The sequence below is a fragment of the Lathamus discolor genome, chromosome 2 (assembly GCF_037157495.1).
Source record: "Lathamus discolor isolate bLatDis1 chromosome 2, bLatDis1.hap1, whole genome shotgun sequence".
Taxonomy (NCBI): domain Eukaryota; kingdom Metazoa; phylum Chordata; class Aves; order Psittaciformes; family Psittacidae; genus Lathamus; species Lathamus discolor.
Window position 1 is genome coordinate 49,732,440 of NC_088885.1, and position 18,980 is coordinate 49,751,419.

An 18,980-nucleotide genomic window follows, 5' to 3' on the forward strand; every position below is an offset into this window, starting at 1 on the left:
ATTAAATAAACATATAAGCTCCGAACACCATTTCCCAACTCTTTCGTAGTATCACTAGGAGTTACAGAGGTCTTACATGCAAATTAAGCAACTTCTATGTCTTACGTTCATACAGGAAATTTATATAGCAGTATGATTGTATCTTCTTTGATGCTGAGTCTCATAAAGTGCTTGCTGCTAAGAAACTGATTTTTTTTCTTGTTTTTGAAAATCATAATACCTAAATTTAAATAATTACCATTTTAATGTAATGGATTCAAAATGTAGTAGTGTTTACTTAGCTTTGCAATAGTTTGAGAAGCAGGGTTAATTTTTGATCAGTAGAAAATTTTAAAACACTTAAGATATCTAATTATTTTAATACTATGCCAGTAAAGTGGTCTGAAAGAAGGGAGTATGTTCATTAGCCACAATATCAAGTGCAGAATAGAAAATAATTAAAAATCTGTGTCATATGATAAAATTATTTCAATTGCATAATTATTTCTTATTTGCTTCTACTTTGAACAAATTGACTATATGTTCAGTGTTAAGGTAACGTCAAAGTACTTATGGCTGGTTAGCTTCAGTCCTGACTTACACCTCCATATGGCTATTTCATGTTCAACCATTTGGCAAAGCAGACAGATTCAGTCCTGCTGACACCGACGGCTGTTGTGCTGGACTAAAAGTACACAGGATTCTTGTTTTGATTTTAGTCAGACTGTTTGTTGTAGGGGTCATGTGTGTGTACAGCATGCCAGAAACATTATCTTAAATAATGTGGGTTTTCCGTTGGAAGACAACCTGTTCTATTCTCCCTAGAGGGACAAAGTGACCGGAGTCATTTCACTTGCAGCCTGCCTGACAGTTATTGTCAAGCTCAGAGCAGATACCTAGAGGATAAATTAGAGCCACAGTTACACCACTATGTCTGGGCAACTGATGCTTTGTTAGAAAGTTCATGTGGGGTTTCACTTTTTTTCCTTCATTAAGAATTCTGAAATCAGATACAAGTAAGACAGGTCCAATTTCAAAAGATTCATTCAGTGGCATATTTTTGAAATAAATTCTAGACAGATTTTTCAAGAGGGTATAGAATGGTAAAAAAAAATAAAAAAAAATAAACAAGTCAAATTTTTTCATTGGGCTTGTTTCAAACTGCCCAATGCTGAAATTTGAAATAGACATCTTGAATTTCTTTAATAACGTACTATAAAATCATTCTGCAGTATTGTCTTCTGCAAGATACACTTTAAGAGAAAAGCACAGGGTGTTCTGAACAAAAATAATGGCTGGAGTTCACAGCAGCTAGAATTGGAGCCGTACTCATGGCGTGCTCTGTGCTCATTTTAGATCTGGTGAGAATGACAACCCCTTTTGACCAGTGTCTCCTTTTGAATAAATATAAATTGCAACAGAAGCAATGCATTAAAAATTCACTAAGGCTCAAACTCTGGCTACCCAAAAACTGCAGTCAGTTTTACTGTGTGGTTTTGAAGTAAGCTGAATTGACAAACATAGTATTTAATTTTATTCAAGTTATGTTTACTTGAATTATGTTATTTTCTGACTTTGAAAATATACATCATCTGAATGCATACAGAGCTGTATTTACATATTAAAGCCCCTATCTATTGTGAGAATGGTGCAGATTTCAGTGGCTCTTAGTGCATCTGTTTCTTTACTGTACAGTACTGGCCTGCATTTTATTCTAACTTAATTGTATTCATGCACTTTATTTTAACTAAACAGGAACTCTGTAATCCTGCACATGGAAAACATCTACAGGAGGGCAAAATTGCTTATCCTAAAATCAACTTTATAGAGATCTCAAAAAAAGTAATTCCTCAAAAAATGGAAAAAATACTCAATTGAATTACATAAACCAGATAAATTTGAGTGTTGTTACTCAGTGAAATGTATTCCAAGAAGAGGGGAAGTAAAAAATATATTGAGTTCAAATTGTTCTTGACATGAAACAACACAGAACATATAAGCAGAATCAAAGCTTTCCCATGGGAACATTGGTCTGACCATGATTTTCCAGTAATGACTCTGGTCCAGGATCGTTTTTATAAACATCTTAGTGCATGCCATATAAAGACTATAGTGACTGTGTATCATTAGATCTATAAATCAGTTGATACTGTGTTCTTAATATCTGACCATATAATAGGTGCTGTGTCTAGGACAGGAATGAGAGGGTGAAAAGATGCAGGAGCAGTGTGATTCATTCTGAAATGAAGATGGGCAAAAATAGGGAAAAACTGAGCAAAGGCAGTGCAGACTAAATATAAATTTGATATACTTGGCACCAGACAATTTATATATTTTCTAACCAAAAGTTTTCAAGGCAAGACAAAAATTAATGAAAATATATGAGATCTCTTTAGATCTGGTATGCTTGGGCCTTTTAAAGGATTATTAACATCATAAAAATACAATAAATAGATGAGAATTATGACACAAGTAGTGACTGTTTTATAAGCGTCAAACTTGTTGAATTGCAGATAACTGCATCAGAAGAAATGACTGGAAGAGATTTGTTCTTACCCATTCAGAGTAAAAGCCGAATGTGAATCCTTTCACCTTACGCATCAGGTTTTCTTATCTGGTGGGCACTTACTCGGTTGTGTAAGAGTAGGTGTAACATCAGAGCAGGTGCTGGAACAAATTTCTTGGGTCTCAGTCATGTCTGTACCAACAAAGTCAGACACATAAAATTCTTTCCAGTTGTTTACATTCACATTCTTACCACATATTTTAAACCCTGAAAGGCTGAAAATGAACTTGCAAATCCAAATTTCATAAAGTTTACGTATTTCTTAGAGATGTAGGTGTCTAACTACTAGTGTGTGGAAACAGGTCTTGATGTTATTGCCTAAATGTAGGTATCAAGTGCCATTTGACTGGCCACAGCCATTCCAGGAAAGAGGTCCTTTGCCACGTTTTAGATACCCCAGGGCATTGCAAGTAGTGCTAGATGATTAGATTTGAGCGAGTAGGTACAGTTTGCTTATTGTGTCAGTGGAACTTATGTTGACCAAAAGGTGATGTTTGATTCTCTATTTGTTTTTCCTTCATGTATTAATATCAATGATAATGAATATCAGTGAGTTGAGGTATTCTATTCTGACGAGCAGAATACACTTTGGACTGTCTGTGATTTAAGATATTTAAGATATTAAATGTAAAGGTGCTGATACAGCTTAATTGAATCGTTATATACGACAGTAAGATGTGTAGTATGTTGGTGTTTATGTGTGTTCTACATCCTGGATTAGTCACTCAGAACCATAAGGCCATACCCCATAGTATAGTCTTCAAAGTCCACTCTCTGCAGTAGATACAGAAATCCTTTGTTTGAATTAATAGTGAAGGATGTTATGATTCATTTTTGAGAAATGAATGTTATATTCAGTGTCAGGTAAAAGCTGAGGACTTGAGTAACAAGCTGTCAGAAATGTCAAACATGTTCAAGAATAACTGCTTTTCTGTTGTTGAAAGGAAATGTGCAAGTTGAAATTACTTCTTACAGTTGCTGGAATCTTCGATGCTTCATGTAAATACAGGATAAGTAGTCACTAGCAACAGAATTCTATAATCAAAATTACTAATCTCTTTATTGTAAGCTAAATGCTGAGGTTTTTTTCAATTCAAATACTTTTAGGATCCCTGCATCAAAATAAGTATTTCTAGTACTGTCAGCTTCCTTACAAATTCTGTGTATCATATGTGTGCAGAGTTATTTGCAAAAACTGCAGAAAAAGGAGCTCAAGGCTGTTGTGTGTTAACCCTGACAGGCAGCTCAGCCCCACGCGGCCACTCACTCACTTCCCCACAGTGGGATGGGAGAGAGAATCAGAAGGGTAAAAGTGAGAAAGCTCCTGGGTTTAGATAAAGACAGTTAATAGGTAAAGCCAAAACTGCATGCGCAAGCAAAGCAAAACAAGGAATTAATTCACTGCTTCCCATTGGCAAGGCGGTGTTTAGCCATCTCCAGGAAAGCAGAACTCTGTCATGCATAATAGTGACTGGGTAAGACAAACACCGTAACTCCAAATGTCCCCTTCCTCTTCCTTGCTCCAGCTTTTATTGCTGAGCACAATGTCATATAGTGTGGGATATTCCTTTAGTCTGTTGGGGTCAGCTGTCCTGCCTATGTGCCCTATCAGCCTCTTGCGCTTCCCCAGCCTCCTCGCTGTTGGGGTGGGGTGAGGAGCAGGGGCGGCCTTGCGTAAGCACTGCTCAGCAGTAGCTAAATCATCGGTCTGTTATCAACACTGTTTTCATCACAAATCCAGACCAGCACCCTACCCAAGCTGCTGTGAAGGAAATCAACTTTATTGCAGCCAAAACCAGGGCAAAGGCCTAACCCTGGTGTCAGCAGTGGGAGTCAGCACAAGAGAGTTTTTTAATGAAGCAAGGAGGTTGCAGGAGTAAGACTAATATCTAGCCAGAAAGAACTAATCTTAAATCTGAACACTTTTCTGTAGTGTATACAGAAAAGTACATACTTGGGTCAGTTTAGTTATCTGTTTAACAGCAAATGTGTTAGTTGGCATGTACCAATCTCACTTCTTCGAGTTATTTCTGCTTCTTAGGCAAACCTAGGACCATCTTCAGAGCAGATCTTAAAATCGACTCATAGCACACTTTGGCTGCTCAACAGCAGAAAGGGACCTTACGGCTGCTTTGTGATTTCTAGCACAATAAATAAGGAAGCTGAATAGGAGGGAAGAAATCATTTCTACTGGGCGCTATGAAGGGCCAGGACACAGTTTACACCAGAAGTCCTGTCTTAAGTGCTTTCCTTTTGAAAGCTATTAAAAAATACAAATGACAGGAGGCCAGTGGTTACTTTAACATGTTGGGATTTTTTAAGCAACTTGGTATACTATTCCAAGGATAAGAAGATGGGAAGGGTGCAAAATTGTCCCTGTGTGCATTCTTCCCAGGTGTTGTGTGTGTTGCTTTAGGGTATCTGGGCAGACCCATGTTTCTGCTTTGCAGTAATATGATGTTCAACATCATAGTTACTATTAAAAGTGTATCTCTGCAAATCATTCCTTTTCCGTGAAAGCGAGCAAGAAGTCTTCCACTCTATATTTAAACAACACAGATTTATTGCCATTGTGATTTCTTTTGTAAATGACATTTATCTCCCTCAAGTTTACAGTATTTACATGGTGCATGTTAAGAATTTTTGATTTAGAGGCCATTCAAGCTTCTATTTGTACACTCAGTAGAAATGTACTCAGTAGAAGAGGGGTCTGCAAATGCCAGGGAGAGGGTAACAAATAAAACATATTGTGGAACTGCGGTGCATGACTGGTAAGCTTCACAGTGTACTTGCTTTAACCCACACATTCTGAGCAAGACTGTCATTTCTTGGGTCAATCTCGAGCGACCGCTATCACGAGCCCAGCGAGGCGCCAGCGGTGCTGCGGTATCACTACATCTAGGTGGGATTCTGACTTAGAATAAGCCCGCAGATGGTAGCCTCGCACCAGTGGCTCCTCAGCCAAGCGCACGCACCAGGGATCAGAACCTGTGGTTCCTCTCGTACTGAGCAGGATGACTATTGCAACAACACATCAGTAGGGTAAAACTAACCTGCCTCACGGCGGTCTAAACCCAGCTCACATTCCCTATTAGTGGGTGAACAATCCAACGCTTGGTGAATTCAGCTTCACAATGATAGGAAGAGTTGACATCAAAGGATCAAAAAGCGACGTCGCTATGAGCGCTTGGCTGCCACAAGCCAGTTATTCCTGTGGTAACTTTTCTGACACCTCCTGCTTAAAACCAAAAAGCCAAAAGGATCGTGAGGCCCCGCTTTCACGGTCTGTATTTGTACTGAAAATCAAGATCAAGCGAGCTTTTGCCCTTCTGCTCCGCGGGAGGTTTCCGCCCCCCCCGAGCTCGCCTTAGGACACCTGCATTACGCTTTGACAGCTGTGCCGCCCCAGTCAAACTCCCCACCTGCCGCTGTCCCCGGAGCGGGGTGCGTCCGGCGTGCCCGGCCTCCCATGTACTGTACACCTCTCATGTCTCTTCACAGTGCCAGACTAGAGTCAAGCTCAACAGGGTCTTCTTGGCCTGCTGATTCCGCCAAGCCTGTTCCCTTGGCTGTGGTTTAAGGACATTCTCGCAAAACCTACGACCTGCGGACTTTGCTGTCACCGTCCTAGCTCGCTAGGCTGTGGCAGTTAAACCTCAGGTGCAAAGGGTGGGGCCAGCTCTGCGCAAGCTGTGCCTCACCTAAAAAATCCCCTGCGCAGGCTGGAAGGGCTTACTGACACTTGTCTGTATGGACGGGCGAGGGTCGAAACGGCAGGTGACAAGGTGCACGGCAAGCTGCAGATCCAACCTTGCGTGCGGGCGGACCAGCGCATGGGTAGCTCGAGGTGACTCAGGAGATGACAGTCCTGGTCGGACACTCCCTGATTGCCTAAGCACCCTTTTCCAGCCAGAGTTGCATATCCCACGTGCCCTTGGTCATCGTGCTTGTAGTAAGCGTGGTTAAAGCCCTTCGAAAATCTTCGCTCTCGAAGCCAAGCTATCAGTCAGTCACAGTGTATTTGCAACTCCTGATGCAGACAAGGTCAGGAAATAGAATTCCTTTTTTTTTTCAGAATACTGTTGATGGGGAGCTGAGACTCCCAGATTGTTCAGTCATTTATCGAAGTATCCTTTATCCATAATTTTGCAGAGCAGGTCAGGTTGAATACATGAAAGAGGGTACCCAAAGTATTTGTGGTTTCTTGGTGCCATGGCTGTTGTGATTGCTGCTGAGGTACTGTTTATCACTCTCTTCCCAGCAAATTGCCTGAAGACAGGCTGATGTTGCTTTTGCCATAACACAAACCAAATTAAAGCAGCATAGGGATGGTCTGCAGTGCTTGTCTTTAGGCACAGGTTTTAGTGCTGACCAAAAATGAACTGAACTGGGGAGTATAATTTTGCCTTTCTAGCAGGGAATTGAAGGGCAGTTCTCCAGAACTGATTTTGTGTGCAATTACGTTAAATTTGGGAGGGGGGGGGGGAAAGGCAAAAAAAAAAAAAAAAAAGTTGAAAACAATTTTAGAAACATTATTCAAGAAATATTGGACTACTTAAAGTCCTATTTAGCAAACACAGGATTCATATGGAAAACCAGAGTGTTTGAGGGGCATCTGAATGCAAGTATTTGTCCACTTAGGGTAGCTACACTTGAATTAGTCACTGTAGAGCCTCTTTACTGTCTGTAGAAATGTATCCAATGCAGTCCATGTTGACTGCTTACATAGGTAAAAGATGTGCTTCCTAGAAGGTCCTATAAAGAGACCCTGCACTGCTCAAGTATTTAGATTTGCAGTGTAGACACACAACAGTAGGTGAAATAGAGCCTACAATTTATGCCCAAAGAGTCCCTAGAAATGCAGTGAAGCTCTGCAGATGTCTAGTAGACTCTTTATAGAGAGAAGTAAAGTAATACTTCAGGTTTTAACATTTTAAGTAGCCAGGGACACCAGTTGTTTTTTAAAAAGGCAGTATTTTTTCAGGATTTTAAGTGAGGAACTTTCTTATGTTCATTCTAATGGTGCTGGAAACTTTATTAAGTCCATATGATATTTGATAAGTGAATGTCCAGCTAATTTTATCATGAATCAGGATTACTAAAGTTACCTCTATGCTTGGCCTTTAAAATGCTATAAAAATATATGAAGTGATTTGCTTTTCCTTTTACAATCTTAGTGTAAGTATTGCTTGCTTGCTTGCTGCTTTTTACAAACACTTTGAGAAGGTGAGTGATATAACCATGTGCACTAAGAATTACAAATCTCTCTGTTACACATAGCACATTCTACACTGCTATTAAAAACTTTAATTTCATAGCATAGTAAAAAAATTCACAGTTTTAATATTTTGCCTAATTGGAAAATACTGTCTAATGATGGTTTTGTAGGCATAAATGAAGAAACAGCTTAATTCTGAGAATATTTAGCATTATTTTTCTTGAGGATTTAATGTAATATATAGCTGGTAAATGTACAGATAATTGCAGTCAATCAGCGGGCTGTGCACTTCAGTCTGCTTTTCCTCTGTTAAAAAATTTCCTTTCCAAGTTTTAGCATATAACTTTGCTAAAGGAGGTTGCTTGGGTCACCATTTAATAAAGTATTTGAACATTTATATAAGAAAATTAAGATACTTAAGCCTGCCTTTAAAATTAAACTTATGTATAAATGCATTAGAAAGTACACTGTGGCGGAAGGACTGAGAGAGATTCTGTCTTTCAGAGATAATACATTCCTTCAAACTGTGGCTCATTTTTCCCAGTTTGATTGTGTTTATGGAAGTTGAGAAATTTGATGCTTTGTGTGACTCACTGACATGGGATAATCAGCCTAAATTGTACCAGCTTGTGTGCCTAAGTTTTGAGTTCCTGAGACTGTATTCTTTACTGAGGTCATTTGGCTTGAGATGTTGCATTGCAGAAATATTTTGGACTGAAGATGAAACATTCTCATCCTGTACTGTAGAGCAAAAAGTGAAAATAATGCTATTTATTTAGCCTTCAGAGGTAGTTAGTGGAAAATTACATCATTTTACAGTCAATTTTACATACCATTGAGTGGTTTCTGCATATATATTTTTCTGTGCAGGTCAACTTCTACGTAAGGGTGAAGGCAATTTATACCCTTGGACACAGCGTATCTCTGATTGCTCTTACAACAGGAAGTATAATTCTTTGCCTTTTCAGGTATGTATTTTCATGAGTAAATACAAACAGCAATAAGACAGTTTTAACTTGCCTGATTGCTGAGATATTTAGGAAAAGCATTGGTTTTACACTTTTCTGCACTGAATATGTGCAGGTTTTTTAATGAAAGAAAACATGGAGTAACGTGAGTTTAATTAATTGTAGGTAATGTGTTTATGACAAAGAAGTGGAAATTCTTTTTTAGGTACTACAACGTAACTTCTGCAGGCCATTAGATATTGTTTATGTACTGTCTGGCAGAACAGGTACAGCCTCAGGTCGTTGCAGTTGTTCACAATATCAGTTATAAGCACATGAAAGACACAGCCGTGTGGAAAGAAGAGTTGTTTCTGAAGCTTTCCATGCAGTTGCAATATTCTGCTTCCCATTTCTTCTTTCCAAAGAACTGGCCTTGATTTTAATATTCACAGAAGCATCATGTGGGTTCTTATAATTAATATCTGTAAAGGACACATTTAGAAGCATTGTAGAAGGAAAGGAGTTTATATCTGGCTAATCTTTTAACCTCAAAACACAGACTTAAAATGTGACCATCTATAAATACCTTGCCAGACTAAGCTGACAGCATTTTTCAAGTTACTATGGTGCCACTCCCCACATAATACTCTATTTACTTATTATAATTAGAGCTAATTGGTGACTTTCCAGCACAATATTTTTGTGTTGGAGGCTGCCAGTTTTTCAGGCACATTTTTCCTTCTGCAAACTTAATTTATAAACAGCAAAGCTAGTCATTTTGATTTAGCCAAAAGAAGTTTCTCTACTCTTCTTAGAGAGCAAGTTTCTATTTCTTCATTTTGAATGTCTGTTTTAATATAAAGTTTTAGAAAAGTGGGAATAAAAATGATTGAAAATAAATAGTATTTTTCAGGTATTCTAAAAGAGGTTAACTTGTTCCAACTCAAAGTGAAAATAAATTGTAGAACAGCATATTTCTATATAACACTGACATTCTGGGTCTTACTATAGATCTTGCTACCTTCAAGGTTACTCCTGTGTAACAAAACCTTCCAAACAAATGCCAATTTCTCTGACACATTTCTTACCAAGTAGAATGACCTGAATCTCCATCATTTCAGTAAGATGTGCTTTCACGTGCATCAACTGTTTGTAAATGTTCTTCACATGGTAGTTATGTATCACGAGCTTGATAGCTTTTGTTTTACTGTTAAAGAACAGCATTTCTTTGTTATTCTGAATCATCACATATATGCCCACTACCTCCAAAATGTTGGTGTGACAGCCGTGTATATATCCCACATTTATTATTTCAGCTACTTAACTGGATGAAGAACTAATCATCTAAATTAGTTACTCGAGAAAAACATTTTCCTCCCATTTGCAGCTTGCATGTATTTCTGCATTCCATAGAAGCATATACTTCCGTACAACAAAATAGTGGTATTTCAGTTTTTCACTGAACCTGTTTCAGCAAAGGACATGCACAGCCATAGAAATGACTGGATTTTTGACAACTGCTCTAAGTTCAGTCTGGTATTATGTCCTTTGCCAAGCTGGGGGTTAGCAAGATGGAGCTGTTATTTATTTCCCTACACTCACTGTATCCTTGCTTTAATAGTTTTAGAATGGATTATTTAGTGTTCCTTGGTAGAAATCAAAATGCAGAGACTACTTGGAAGCTGCCAGTGCACACCACCATAACATCCTATTGCATCTTCAGTCTTCCATTGCCTGCTCTTGCTAAATTGCCCTGGCTTCTGGCTTTTTTCCAGGTGCACTTCAAGATGCTGCTATTGACCAAAAAAACCTCTTAGCAGTTTGGTTTCTCAGGATTTGCTATTAAAGAAAGGATAAACATAAAAATTCTGTTAAATGGAAAGATCTTGAAGGGAATGTCCTTTAAGTGAAAAGCCCTCAATTTATGACCTGCTTCCCCTGAGCACTTACTTGGAATGTCTGATTTGTCATTTGTTTGTCAGGCTTTCACAGCTGCTGGACTAAAGAAGAGAAGTTTCACATCTCACTGGATAGAAAGGATAGGCGAGCTAATGTTTTGAATGCATTTTTAATTGTTCCTACATACTCTCACATCATAGGAAAAACCATTATGTAGCAAAATGCAGGAGTTAAATTAAACATCAAACCAGCAAATATAAGTGAGTGCATGTCTGAAATATATCCAGGATAACCAGAGTTTTATTTGCAAGAAAAAAACTGCAATGAGTGCACACACAGAAGGATATAATAATCTATATTTATAGTCAGCATATTTGAAGTGTGGGAGAAATACCGCTGGGATCTTTTGGTCTGCTGAAAAGGAGTAAGAGATACTTTATTTGTGTGTTTTGGACAGCCCACAATAATGATGAGAATGGTGATAAAAGAAAACAGCAAGGCAGCACTGTCAATATGACAGAGGAAAGGGTTCACATTACCAAGAAATGACCGGAGAGTAATAGAAGTCTGTTCAAGAGCTTTCTGACTAAAAATCTAAAATGCTGGTTTTTAAATCTCTTCTTAGAAAACTTCATTGCACTCGGAACTACATCCATCTGAACCTGTTCCTCTCTTTCATTCTGAGAGCAATCTCTGTTTTAGTCAAGGATGATATTCTGTATTCCAGCTCCAACACAGCTCACTGTCCAGAGGATCAAACCTCATGGGTAATAAACCTCATTTGCTACCTGGTACAATACTGTTGTGTCACTGATTTTTTCTCCCTGTTCTTTTTAAATGTTTAGGAATACTAATCTGGCAGCGTAGACAATTCTGTAGAGAATATAACGACTAGCAAAATGGTCTGTTAGAAGTAGCCAGAGAAAGAAGGCTGAAACACAAGTAAGAGAAGTTAACTTGCAAACATGCAAGTCCATGAAGGGACAGCACGTCATCTGCCAAACCAAATCATTACCAGTTATAGCTCAGAATAAAGATGGTCACTGTATTTATCAGCTGGGAGAGTTTAAGACAAACAGGAGTGCCATCAGCTGGAAACGGTTAAAGGCAGTTTTGTCTGAAAATGTTGCAGCAGCTCTGTCAGGGGTCAAGGAATTGGACAGGTATCAATGGAGGGAGCAAAATGAGTCAGAGAATTAAGTATTTGTAGGAGTTGTCTTTATTAACTTGTCTATACTTTCTGGCTATGACAGAATGACAGAAGTGTTGTCATCTGCATTCTTGGCAATCTGTTTACTGCATTTTCATGCACAGGGTTTAGAAAAATCTTAAGTCTTGCTGTTAAAAGACTGATCACTATATGATATTCTGCATTTTCTGCCTCCATTGTTTCAGTGAAAAGTGCTTTGAAGAATCTTACAAATACTGCTGAATACCTTTTGAATTTAATGTACTGCAGTTTAAGCTTGTGAGGAAAAAAAATGGAAGGTAGATATTTCTATATCAATGAAACCATATTGTCCCAAAGTATAAAGTTCTTAGCAGTGACTGCCAAGCCGTATGTAAGAATCTGTCATCTGGGATATTTCTAATGAAGACAAATAGGTTCTGAGTTAGTAGACCCAAGGAAGGCAAAGTAGTTAGTAGACAGACTGCGAAGGGTAATCAAAAGTTCTTAGGTCCGTGAAAGATTAGCCAATGGACTCTCAAAAAGGAAAACATCTTGATGTGGGGTTCTGGTATGTAAATCGAGAATGTAATACAGAGGAGTATTAGAATTTAAAAGAGATTACAGAAATTTTAGACTTTGGCTCCTAATCTGGTGGTAAGTAATCATAAGCATAAATCAAATTTCAGCTTGCATTTTGAAATGTTTAATTTTTTCCTTGTTAAATATTCTGGCCCATTACTGGTTTGCAATGAATATCCCTTCAATGGATACAGAATCCAGAGGCAAGATTAGTTTTACAGACTGAGATGACTGTTTCTCTGGGCTTATGTCTTTCTCACTGAACAGTTTATCTCGTCTGCTTTAAGGCTTTCTCTGGATATGCCTCTCTTCATAATCTGATCAGGAGCTAGTTGGCTAGTTACTTTTGTAGGCAGCTAAAATTATGCAGCTAAAATTAATTGAAGTCTTTGGGCTCTTAGTTGGTGATACAGGCATCTACACAGGCATACATATAGGCATGTATGTAACTTGAGATGCACTGAGATATCTGAGACACCAGAAAAGGCTGATGGATACAAAGAAGTATCTCAAGGAGGTCTGTGCCTTTCTGGCTTAGCAGCTGGTGACTGGAGTGCTCAGGGGCATCTCACTTTATAATAGACACCTATATTTAGAAAGAGGAATCAATCACTAAAAGAGTAAGTTACCTACTTAGGTGTTTGGCATACTTGGAATTTTAATGGAAACAGTGGAGGCATGAAGGGGATTTAAAACGGGGAAGGAAGTAAAGCAGGCAGAAACTACAAGTTTTATTTAGTCCATATTGTTTAGTCTGTTACATTCACCATATCATCACATTTCACAGTTTAGTCTCAGCAGAAACATTATGTTCAATTCTCACATCTCAGAGGCCTGCTGGAAAGTACAAAGTAACAGCAGCCAGCACTGTGGAACATCATCAGCACAGACATCTGAAAATTAATTCTGAAGAGCAGCACACAGACTATAAGTGTATTGGGATCTCTGATACGTGCTTATGTGTTTTGTTAATTGAAATATTAAAGCATTTTCTAAAGGGAAAACATAATTTTTTGAAGTCCATTCAACTTTTTCTTCTAAGTCTACATATTCATCATGTAAAGTTATATTTTTCACTTGATTTCCCATTTAGCCTTGAAAAATTCATAAAGCAGTTTCTTTGTTAAGTTTTACTATGTTAGGAAGCCAGCTGGGATTGTAATATATTTATTAGCCACTTAGCAGATGATCATTTAATATAATAGCCATTCATTTACATTCATAACATTTATTGATAACTGTCACCTTTTACAACATTTATGCTATGAAGTTTTCAAAATTTCTGAGTGAATTTGTTATAAGAGCCATCTAAATATTTTTTTATTATTCATTTCTTTTTTATAAGTACAGTCACATTTACAATTCTCAGTTTGCTTGACTGAGGAAAAATATTTCTACTGGACTTGGGTTACTAGTATTACCTGGCGAGTTAAGATCTCTAGGCTATATAACAGAATAACACAGCATCTTACCTGCAACAACTTTGATCCCTATTCTCTTATTGCAGGTGGGCTGCAAGGCTATTTTGGTGTTTTTTCAGTATGGTGTTATGGCAAACTTTTACTGGCTCTTAGTTGAAGGACTTTACCTTCATATCCTCCTTGTGCTGATATTCTCCCCCAATAGGCATTTCACAATCTACCTGCTGATTGGATGGGGTAAGAACTGAACCATCTTCCAATTGGATTCTTTTCTCTGTATGCATATGATAGTCAGGTTCAGTATTTCATACCAAGGTAATCACACCATTTCTGCTGGATGACCCATCAGACTCATTAGTTACTGAGTTCCTTTCCACCATAGGTTACAGCCATTGTGCAGAGGGAGAGAGTAGGCACAAAACTGCTGAAGCATAACTGCTAGTTTGCTCCTTGGTGTGGCTCTGACCTTTGCCAATCAGCACGATGATTAGGGCTTGTTCAGGATATAGGATGGTGCAAGGACTGCCACTTCAAAACATACCACTCAGGCTGTCCTACTTTGGGAGGAAGTAGAAAATTTAGCTGCACAGCCACAGGCTATGTTATGACATTTGCCTTTTTGAAAAGCCCAGTAATATTATCATAGAATCATAGAATAGTTAGGGTTGGAAAGGACCTTAAGATCATCCAGTTCCAACCCCCCTGCCATGTGCAGGGACACCTCACACTAAACCATGCCACCCAAGGCTTTGTCCAACCTGGACGTGTCCAAGTCGTTTTAAATACATGTATTCCTTTCATTTCCAGAAAGAGAAATGATATTTATATGGAGCACTTTAAAGTTTCCAGTAATAGGTGGTCATAAAAACATTTAGGTATTGCTGGGAAATGGGAATAAACTAGTGTATGAAAATTGTTTCTTATGAAATGATTTACGCTTGGGGTTTATGTTGTAGTCCTTGGAAGTGTGTTAGGAATGTATAACTTGTATGTACCTCTCTGTAGGTCATTCTGACAGCTTGAAAGATGCCTAAGAAAGGCATGTTCTTTGTGTATTAGTCATTATGGCTGCATTTTTGTAAGAAAGAAACCTGCAGTCTTTGTAATATATTGCTTACATCACATAGCATCAGATGGGCTTCTCCTTCCATTCACTAAACTGTTTACTGTATGATGTATACTTGGGGAATAATTGGTTACTAGTCGGCTGAACTGGTTTGGGGTTGGTTGTTTTTTTTTGTTTGTTTGGTTTGTTGGTTTTGTGGACTTACATTTTTGTGATCCTCTGAACCTTATTGGAATTTTCCAGGAATTCCTACCATATTCATTATTACGTGGACAGTGACACGAATTATTTTAGAGGACACTGGGTAAGTTGTGGGGTAAAGAAATCTTAAAGCTTGTAACTGCACCAATACAACCCTTGCCTTGGGTATGGTGGTGGTTACTCAAAGCTAGTTTGCTGTTCTGAAGGGGACGAGCACAGAAATGGCAGTAAAGGGACAGGTGTTTAGGAGCTCTTCAGCATTTTGCTTATGCTTGCTCTTTGAGAAACTCTAGGGGCAGAAGAGGGAAGAGATAGATTATGACTAATGTTGCCTCTTGAGGCCCACATTTAAAGCTACCTGCTTTGGAAGTCATAATAATACTTAAAATGGCAGTGAGTTCCTTGGTTTCAGTGCTGTAATACAGTGCAGTAAGGTGCGGGGCATTCTTACTTGCTAACTAGCAATTCAAAAGATTGACATCTGGATAACTTAGTGTGTATCTAATCTACATTCCCAGAAGTGAAGCAGTGTGATGTAAACATGTGTAAGATGCACACAGTCAGGTAAAACCATGACTAACTAGAGGTAGGCATGGCTTCTGGCATGGGAAGGGGAACTGAGATGAGAATTTTGTAGTAAGAAGAGACTTGCTGCTCCTGCTGGCCCTGAGGCATGGGAGAGCATTCCTAGCTGGTGACAAATAGTTTTCACACTCGTTTCTCAACCTGAGTAATGTTTTTCAGTTGATTCTATAATGAAAATGAACAGTCAAGTCCTATGTAATTTCTAAGTTTTCTTCACAAGACCTTTATCATGTAAACTGAAGACTAACTCCTTTTTCCTTTGTCAGTATGATCATAGAGGAACTCTGAAGGATATTGCACTTGCTTAAGATTAATCTTTCAAAGCACATATTCTGAGAGTATTTGGATGAAAAGTGCTGAGCCCACAGTGAAAATTCAATTTTCTGTTTTTCAGAAAAAGTTTCAGGTTCAAGCTCTAACTTTTCTAAACCAGCTCCAGCCATCTTCAACCTAAATATCCTACCAGGAATTATGTCATTTCAATTGTATCTATGTGTCAGTTGATTTAGATCTTCCTACTAGCCAGAGGCTGGTATTAAGTGCTTTTTGGAAAAGTGTCCTTACACAAAGTGAAACTGAGCTTGGTTTCCTTAAAGGCCAGTGTACGCCATGGTTTTTAATGGTACAGTCTATTGTGCCTGATGTTTTAGCTAATTAGAATATGCATATTAAAACCAGGGAAATAAAAACAGGAAAAGATTGAATGCCAAATTCTAGGATAGAACAAGCATTATTTTAGTGTGTTTTGACTTGTATATAAGAAATTCTCCTTACAGGTCTTGCTTGCCAGATGATATTAATGTCAACATCATTTTCCCTCTTTCTTTTTTATAGTTGCTGGGATACAAATGAGCATGGTGGTCCCTGGTGGGTTATACGAATACCAATTTTAATTTCTATTATAGTAAGTAAACTTTGAAGCATGAATTATAGATCAGTTCAGCATTGTGCAGTGGATATAGCCATTTTTCTTCACTGCTAGCTACAGATGGGCAAGAATTCTGCTTTAATGAAAAGAAATTGTGCTGTAGGAGAAATGTTAAACAGATGCTGAGGCCATTAAAATTTGTTGCCTTCAGAATTTATCCGCCTCCAATTAAATGAGCAGTTGCTTTTATTTGTATGTTCTTCTTTCTTTAACATCTCTCTTGTTTATGAGCTGGGGGGGGCGGAGGGGGGGTGTGCAAAAATTAAATTATACTTCAGTGAATTGCGAATTTGATTTTGTGTGTAGACAGTCCTGCAATTGAGAATCCAATATTACTGTAGCCATAAAAAAAGCTATGCCTATGTATATCTTCCTTTAATTGGTAGCCTACTGAAATATATATTGAACATGAAGTATTTGCAAAAGAATACCATTTGAGAATGCTTCTTGGGGCTTTTCTTAAGTGGCTCTCATTCAAATTACTGGAGTAGCAAAATAAAATTCCTGTTCACTGTGATGATTGTTTAATTTACTTTGGGCATAATATACTCTGGTTATATGCCCATTTATGAAAACAGTCACAGTGCAAATTAATACATTTCAGATACACTTGCTTTATTTTTAACATTTTAGTCAGAAAAAAATAGGGCATTATTAGATTACACAGGATTTCAAGAGTCCACATTATGTTTAGGCTTGCATTGCAGTCTGTGTCAGCTGAAAATCATTTTGACATAACTTCTTACCATCTTCATCAGAGTGAATTCTACAGTGTTTAAAGAGAAAGCAGAATAGGCATATGTGTGAAATGACATAAGATAAGGACTCATGGAAAAGATACTTTATGATATGAAGAAATTGGTATGCAACAGAAATACACCATGAAGAGAAGAAGTGTACCTCAATGGAGATGGAGAATGGGGTATAGTCTAGAGTGAAGAAAATGTGCTGAAAGATGAAAGTAAAACAAACTACGTGATGTTTACACAAAGATGGAAGTCTGTTCTCTGGATGTTCAGGTTAAACAGCTACCTAGTAGACAGCTGAGACTTCATGTTCCAGAAAGCAGTGCTTCTCCAAAGTCCTAGAAGTTATCAAAAGTTATCCAAGTGCTTATTGACAGACTTGAATTGCAACTGGATCTTAGCAAAGACTGGGAAATGAGTTTTGAGCTAAGAAAATGGAGTACTGGTCAGTCAGCAAAAGTCTACTATATCATAAACTTATTTTGCATATGACCTTTTTTGGGTTGCTGGGTGCACACGTTTAGCATCTGCTGTCTCCTTGCAGATATGTTTCTTCTCTTAAACAACATGTTTTAGGGTTGAGAACAACTAAGGATCACCAAGTGATTATGCAGTGTGTAGTGTGTGAAGCCACTTACTTACTTCTCTGATTAGATGATTTTGCAGCTGCTTGATCAACTACAATTTGCATTTGGGAAGTTAAGCTGTGAAAGGGAGTTATAAAAGCAGTGATACTCACCCTTTTAAGTAATGTGCCTTGTTGGAGCATCAGACTACAACCAGCACGTTCATTGTTGCAACTTTGCAGAGTATGCATTCATAGAGCAAGAGGAACTAATGAAATGTCATGTAAAATTGGGTGAAAAATACAGCATTAATGAGAACATAATTTTCAATATACATACACCATGATAAGCTTCAACATTTCCTGTTACCTTCTAGGAAAAACAGCAGTTTAAGATTCAAATCTTTGAGTAGTGAGACCAGTGCTGCCTGCCATTCAACAAAGAAAATAGATCATTGCAAGTTCTTTGGATAGGTGCTGTGAGAGTCATGATTTTTCTCAAAACAAGTAATGTAGCTTCCTCATACTCATTCACACAGTGCCTTCAGTCTGCTTGACAATGTAGGAAGACTGGAAGATTCAAAGAGAATGGTGACAAGGGTGATCAGCAATAACAAATGGCTTCAGCAGTAGGAAAGATATCTGTGTAAGTAAGTAGTCAATGGGATGAACACAGGAAAACGCTGAAAGAATCTGAATTTCAGGAAAATAAAGGAGAGCAGAACAACTAAGCTGAGAACTCTGACTGACAGTCTTATATAATGGCATGAAATCAAGCTCTGGGTGTGGCTGATACTGAAAATCTTTAAGAGGAGGAAGAAGAGTGAAGAAAAGAAGAGTACAATAGAGCCTGATTGCAAGGATGATGCCATGAATATACTTTTGAAAGACAGAGGAAATCAAGCAAAGGTTTTTAAGGAACAGTGGTTTAACCACATCAGATTTAATAAGAAGTCTGCTTAGTCTTCATGCATATTCAGTCTCTTCCATTGATTTCTGTGTTAAATCCAAAATTTTCACTGCTTAGAAGATCACACTTCCTATAAGGTTATAACCCAACAGTAAACAGTGTTGTGAGAGCATGTTCTGAGGTGACTCTTCAGAGTGGG

The 18,980-nt window shown here is 38.1% G+C and overlaps 1 protein-coding gene across 1 annotated transcript in view; it reads left to right on the forward strand.

Annotated features, from left to right (window-relative positions):
- The window catches only part of VIPR2 (vasoactive intestinal peptide receptor 2), a 54,003-nt gene that overhangs the window by 23,827 nt on the left and 11,196 nt on the right, over window positions 1-18,980 (forward strand). Inside the window, exons 5-9 of the mRNA XM_065666783.1 lie at window positions 8,634-8,731; window positions 11,235-11,376; window positions 13,867-14,017; window positions 15,090-15,150; window positions 16,467-16,536. Coding sequence (XP_065522855.1) covers window positions 8,634-8,731; window positions 11,235-11,376; window positions 13,867-14,017; window positions 15,090-15,150; window positions 16,467-16,536 — 522 coding nt within the window. The remainder of the gene's footprint in view (window positions 1-8,633; window positions 8,732-11,234; window positions 11,377-13,866; window positions 14,018-15,089; window positions 15,151-16,466; window positions 16,537-18,980) is intronic.